Here is a 7518-nt window from a genome sequence, read left to right as displayed (position 1 = left end):
TGTCTATTCCGTTACTCTTGGAATAAGATTGTGATGGATAAATTGTGTTGCACTCTAATAAAATGTAGTGATGAGGTAGAAATAGTAGTAGTATTGGATAAGGAGAATTAATATATCGTTTAATATGGTAATTATTATTTAACAATGTTCATAATATTGAGAAAACTTAACAAACTAAAATTTAAAGTTCAAATAATATTTTTATTGTAATTATATCTTCTATTTGCAATACTTTATTGTACAATATAAATTATAAATAAAAGAACACGATCGACTTAAATAATAAATACGTACAACAATGGACTTATCCCAAAAGAGGAATTTCTTCCCGTCAACCTTAGAGTAACTGAGAAGAATTCTGAAGTGGTAGAAATAGGCACAATAAATAGTACGCGTTACAATGAAATATAATATATTTATTAATTAAAGGAAATATATTTCATATCACGTAAATTTGATTTTCGCATTTTATTTTGCATCTATGTAATGTAAACCAGGGACAATAAAGTATAAAACTTAATTATTAACGTTTCTTTTAAACATTATGCATGTTGACTATTATCACTCTTAAATAGAACACATGCACTAGAATACTAGTATTAATATATTTTTTTATGGATGGTAAGGGAATAATGTTCCCGCCTGCGCTAACTGTTTACGCTGGCGGCGGGGCACTAGGGGAGAATGATAAAATGAACGTAAAGTGAGGTCAGTTAACCTATCTTGGCAAATATTGCTAGCAATAGACCTCCACAATGGTTCCACCACCCGTTACAAACAATTCCCTTTCCCCTATACGTATATAAATATTAGAATTATGTGGGAATCTGACCCCTGTGGTTTGCTGAAAGACACAATTATTTTAGACGCCTCTATCGGCATTCTCCGATCGCAAGATAAATATTACAGTTTGTATAGTAAATAATTAATCTGAAGATATTGTTATCATTACAACTTTTTGATACGTATTCGTTTTTTATACTACGTTGATAGCAAACAAGCATACGGCCCATATGATGGCAAACGATTACTGCAGCTTATATACGTCTGAAACATCAAGGGTGTCACGCCGCTTATAATTCATGTAAAAATAGTAGAAAAATATTTAATAGCAGGGCAACCGGCAAACTGTCACTGTTGTCACATTGTCAACTAATGTCAATCCGCTGTCACTTCAGCTTGACGACTGACAGTGTAGTTACGCAAAATTTGAAGTCTAATTGGAATTTTTTGTTCTTTGATATATTTAAAATTCAATTTAATATTTGTTTTATATCTAAATCGTTGTGTAATTTAATATATAAATTTGTCGTGAAGTTATAAATTGTGGATAAATTCAATTATAATTAAATACACAAATATATGTTTCTCTTTCATGTATGTTTAAATTTTGTGTACATTTATTATTAAATTGTTACCTAATCATACCTCTAAATATAGTATAATTGTGTTTTATAATTAATATATCGATTTATATTTAGAGAAGGTTTAATTAAAAGATATATTGAATTTTTAATACGAATTCCTGTTTGCAATAATTAGCTTCGTTTATTCGTGATATCGTACAGTATTATTGATATTCAAGAGAAGAATGTCTTCTCAAGATGGTGCTGACATATTTCGGGACTCTTGGGTACGATATCTCGGTAAGTATTAGCCTATATACTAGCTGACACGCGCAGCCTCGTCTGCTTGACATTTATTTGACATTTATCATTATATTTTACCCAATTTACATAATAACTTTTATATTTGTAACCCATGTGTTATTCGGATTTATGTGCCTTTATAATGTAAAGTTTTATCAAAATCAGTTCAGTAGTTTTTGTGAATAAAAGTAACTAAACTCCATCCATCTATACATACTCACAAATTCTCTGGTTTGCTATATTACTAAGATAACATATAATAATAATCTCAGGACAATTCACACAGCGCCATCCAAAGCCTTGTTATGGGTACTAGATGAGTAATACAAATACATAGATATTTATTTCATTATTATAGTTTTTTTCATAAATACATACATAGAAAACACCCAGACTAGTAGAAACAATCATAGAATAGAATAGAATAGAATAGAATAGAAAATCATTTATTCAAATAAACTTAATTTAAGCACTTTTGAATAGTCATAACAATTTGTTTTTTATCTACCACTCGTTCGGAAAGCTGTCTCATCACAAGAAGAACGAGCAAGAAACTTGTGTGTTGCTCTTTTAAATAATCCTTGTAAGTTTACATTTACAAGTAGGAACGTGTGAATACAAACTACCAACAAGCACTAATTTTTGGGTCAAATATAATCATGCAATAAGATTAAATCAGTCGTAGTGATAAGAGCAGACCAGTCCCTACAAGCAGCACCCGCTCACGAGTATGACGGATGAGCCAGCCATCACTGCGCTCGACCATATTTTAGGGAGCCCATTGACCCGGCCCACCACGCCGCCACATGTCTGGACATTTTAGTGAGCATGACTACTCATTCCACACGACCACGTCACAGCTACAAAAATTACTATATGGTAGTTACAGTATTCGCACTTTACATAAGGATGCATGCGGCAATCAATACAAAAGCCGCAATTGGTATTCATATTCATGAATACCAATGTTTGTGCTGTGCAAGGAATCAAACCCGCAGCCATCGGAAATAAGGCAGTGTGTTTAACCGCTGGATCACAAAGTATGTCTATAATATTTTTTATTTCAGAAGATGGCCTATAGTATATGAGTTTCCACACGGTTGGAGTGCCTCCACTCACTCATTTATGTCTGATTAAGCTATAATACTTCAGCTACGACCTACAGGATAAGAAAACTACTTAATGGACTTATGTTATTTTGTCTAATTCTGCTATCATTATTATATTGAGTGCAATGATGGCTGCCTCATCCGTCATACTTGTGACAGGGTGCTGCTTGTGGGTCCTGGTCTGTTCAGGTTACGAACACGATTAAACTGTTTATTTTTGCAATAGCATATGCTGGTGGTCACTCTATTCTCCAAATTTGAATTTAAAAATGAATCTGTATTATTGCAAACATGTACAACATTTATTTGAAAAGAATACAAACTGAGTTTCCTGTCAGTTCTTCTCATTTTGAAATCATTCCGAACTAGCAGTAGATTTGACATATTATAAGAGTCTGTAATAGACCTACATGAATAAAGATATTTTGAATTAGCAAGTGTGAAACCACAAATATTCACTGTGGGGGGAGGAAAGGGGATTGTTAGTAATGTGGACTGATCTCATTGCTAGCAATGTACATGGTACATTGCTAGCAATGAGATCAGGTTGACCTCCATGCTGGAAACCATCATATCAAATTCTTAGTTTGTCACTATGCGCTAACTGACCTGACCTCATGTTCATCTTATCATCCTCCACTGCTTCCCCAGCGTAAACCGTTAACAGAGGCGGGTGCACCATTCCATTATCATACATAAAAAAATATGTATATTCACTATGGTTACCTGACACTACTTCTAGCAGGGTTGTGACCTTCCCTATGTGATCAAATTCCGAACATTATCATATCTAAACACATATTGAAACATGTTAGAGGGGTTATAAAGTTTAAAATTGTTAAGCAACTAATATGAAAGTTAACTCACCCCTCATCTCGCGTGATGTAGTAATCGCTGAACAGATCCATCTACGCAGGGTACTCCAACGAGGTGGGGGAGTCGTTCCGGCCCGTACTCCCCGTGTCGGTGGTGCGAGCCAGCTATGGAGTTGCCTTCGCGTACGTGCTCACCGACACAGTTGACAAGGGCTGGAAAATGGTGCAGGTGAGTAGACAGCAAATATTTACTAATCTAAACAAAGAAACTGGTGACTTTCTGGTATCCTAGAGACAGGACCAGAAGATATTTTTTTTTTTTTTTTCGGACTACTCTAATGCTGCTGGCCGTAGCTGGCCTTTACAGCTTCACCGGACGTTATGGGGCGAGTGCAGATGGCACTCCAAACCCGCGGAAGGACTTATGGAGCGGCTGAAGCCAACTCCTGCCCGACGGATACGACTTTAGTCTGAGGGCACCACTAGGGGTTCGAACCTCGGCTCAGGCCGTCGTAATTTCGATCCCCGTTTGAATTGGACGGGGGATCGATCGGAGGGGCACCAGAAGATAGTCGCCAAAGAATATGCTGGAAAGACCACATTAAACTGACTCTGGACCCGTTCTGGAACAGGGTTGCGGAAGACAGAGTTCAGTGGAGAGTTGGAGGAGGCCTATGCCAAAAGGCGCACACAGTTGCGGTACATTTTGTAAACATCAAAATTTACCCCAACTTGGGAAAAAAGGCTGTATTATTATTATTATATACAAATAAATCATATAAAGTGTCTGTTTGTAATTTTAAACGGCTTTATTTGTTTACTAGCTGGTACTCGCCAATTCCTCCATGGGAAACTTTATATATATATATATATATATATATATATATATATATATATATAAAGTTTCCGTGTTACTTATAAAGTTTACACTCTGTCCCAAGGAGATAAAAACCATCGCTCCTAAGAATATCCTTCAATTCTTGTCCCTGATGGGTCTATATAGGTCGCAGTGCTACAGGTCTAAGCATCGAACAATAGCCCAAACCCCCAATAAAAAAATACTCCTTATAAACACGATATCTGTGAGTGAAACTCCCATCAAAATAGATTCAGTCGTTTCACTGATTCACAAAAACACACAGATAGGCAGACAATTTTTTTTATATTTAATTTTTGAGGAAAGTCTGTCGGTATATATAGTATAAATTATCACATTTTTTATGTGTCGACCAGATTTGAAATAACGATCCTTGGGTGTGATTTAGGTTTTTCTTTACTACAACTGGTAGGCCACAACGCTCAAAATGCTTATTGTTATTTATTTGAAATTTCAGAAAGATGGCCGTCCAAAACAGGTGCTTTTAGAAACTGGGGATGCGTTCATTTGGCAGACATTGGCATCGATTATCATACCTGGACTTACAATAAATAGGTAAGTCTTACAATAAACAGGTAAGTCTTACAATAAATAGGCATTCTTACAAATAATCCTATCCATTGTGAAAAGATTAAAAGTACACTCATTGTTTTTAAATGGATGATAATGAAACGGTGCACCCGCCTGTGCTAACTGTATATTTCATTTCATTTTTCATTTCAATAACTTTAATGCACGTCATACATAAGTAAAGAGTACATATGGCGGACTTAACACCTAATGGCACTTTCTACCAGGCAACCATGAGTTGTGCAGAGATGAGTTGTTGGCCGTGCAAACAATATTATAATATTTTATAGAATATACATGAATAAATATATATACACATGTATACACATCAATATTATATGCTGGCGCGGCACCGCCAGTAGAAGGTACTGTTTACCTATATAATTAAACAATGTTTCTGTAGAAAATATCTAAAAACTCGTAGCGCTGACAATATCTGATTACAAAAAGATTGAGTGCGCAGTGGTTTCTATATCCATTGTCGCATGCCTAATCCTTGTTAAAGAAGCAACACGCAAGGTTTTTGTTACGAGTCTGTGTTCCGTATCAAAAAATATGACTATTCAAAAGTGCTTATATTAAGATTATTTCAAAGTAGATTATTTTTATTCCTAAGCGATAGTTGCCAGTTACCATCAGACGAGCCGTAAGCATGTATGGCATTCTAATTTCATAAAAAATCTGGATGAGACCGCCATAGCCAAAGTCGCTTCTAAATCCTATGAGATAAGATTTTGTGGTAAACAGATATTTTTTTTCAGGTTATGTGCCTTTTCCCAAAGAACATTGAGCCGGTACCACAAAATTCCACTAGCAGCGAGGAATATCATCACAGTCAGTATCGGATTGGCATCTATACCGCTCATAGTGGGGCCCATAGACAGGGGCGTGTCTATGCTCATGGACGCCACCTACCGGAAATGGGTCAAAGGGTAGTCTATGGTATAACATTGAATTTCCGTGTTCATTTATATTTTATTACAGTTATTAATCAGATTAATTACGTTTTGAAATTATTATTGAGTTCCAAATTAAAAACTAGTTTTAGAATTGGACAAAACAATTTTGACCGCAAATTTGACACTGCCCATGGGTGCAACCGAGAGGAAGGCAGGAGATGGGAACAAGGAGCATCTGAATTATATTACAATATATTACGCAATGAATAAAATAAAATGCGTCTGCGACAGAGAAGGCTATCTAACCTCTATTATTACAATATAATACGCATAACTTAAAAAATAACTCGCCCCAGTTTAGAAATTGTCTTTCTCACGAAGATGAACTGTCATTCCCACCTCTATTCCTTCCTCCACATCACAACCAGGGTACGCTCTATGTTACTGCCAAAATATGAAGGATTCAATAATGTTTTCAAAATGTGTTAGCCAGTTAAAATAAAAATAGGAAATACAATTACTGTGATTTAAAAACATCTGGCCTATATATGTATTTATTAACAATTTGTTTAGTTTGTCAAAATGCAGTATTAAATGGTAAAGCCGGTAATAGTGAGTTAGTGATAGTACTTCAACATAGAAAAAATATTATATACGAGTATTTTTAGGTAGAAATGTATAAAACCTACTTAATCTATGCTTCTCTAGTACTTTTGTTGATCTCTAATTACCTACTAGAAAGTATTAGTTGACTAGCTTTTGCCCGCGGCTTCGTTCGCGTTAATTTATCCCCTTTGGGGTGGAATTTATCAAAATCCTTTCTTAGGGGGATGCCTACGTCATAGTAGATTTATGCATGTAAAGTCTCAGCCCGATCGGTTTAAATTTGACAAAGTTTCATACAAACTTTCATCCCCTATTTTATCCCCTTGGGGGAAGAATTAATCAAAATCCTTTCTTAGCGGATGCCTACGTCATAACATCTACCTGCATGTCAAATTTCAGCCTGATCCGTCCAGTGGTGTGGGCTGTGCGTTGATGGATCACTATGTCAGTCACCTTTGAGTTATATATATATAGATTGTAAAATCTAGTTGGTTTGTTTGTCTAGTATTGTCTCTGATCACTCAGAGCTAGTGAAAGTTCAAGTAGCAAAGTCATAGAGAATATATTTGTCAAAAAAAAAGGATATTATTAAAAAAAGTATAGTATTTTAAAAATCGAACACGCTCTGAGTACATTCCATTTTAGTTGTACGAAATTTAGTACCTTTAGGAGCTTGTTGTTAGTGTACAAATGTTTATGAGTACTACATACATACACACATAAATTCATACACAAAATAAATTTCGTCACACAAATTTTAAGAAATTACCCCTTCCTCTCGTCTTTGTGACAATTGATTAAGAATCACACGAATTTCATGAGTTTTGACGTCTGTAAGACTTTCCTGTCCTTAGTATATCTTCACACATCAGCAAACCGAAAGTAATCTCCTCAACATAACAATTTATACCTTATCTTCATATTCATGAAGTATAAAATACTTTAAACCTTTTACATCATAGTTCTAATGTGTTTTAATAGACATATTAGACT

General features: G+C 35.2%; 1 protein-coding gene across 1 annotated transcript; it reads left to right on the top strand.

Moving 5' to 3' along the window:
- The first annotated feature begins 1445 nt into the window (after positions 1–1445).
- On the top strand, positions 1446–6903 carry LOC131848879 (mitochondrial fission process protein 1). Its single transcript, XM_059198832.1, has 4 exons — positions 1446–1646; positions 3675–3802; positions 4908–5005; positions 5782–6903. Exons 1-4 carry the CDS (start codon positions 1592–1594, stop codon positions 5954–5956), a joined length of 456 nt encoding a protein of 151 aa, XP_059054815.1. The 5' UTR covers positions 1446–1591; the 3' UTR covers positions 5957–6903.
- Positions 6904–7518: the final 615 nt, after the last annotated feature.

Source organism: Achroia grisella, unplaced genomic scaffold, assembly GCF_030625045.1.
Source record: "Achroia grisella isolate CSIRO2021 unplaced genomic scaffold, CSIRO_AGI_Agris_v1 utg598, whole genome shotgun sequence".
NCBI classification, from domain to species: Eukaryota; Metazoa; Arthropoda; class Insecta; order Lepidoptera; family Pyralidae; genus Achroia; species Achroia grisella.
The sequence above is the reverse complement of the archived record's forward strand: the minus strand, read 5'-3'. Positions and strand labels throughout refer to the sequence as shown.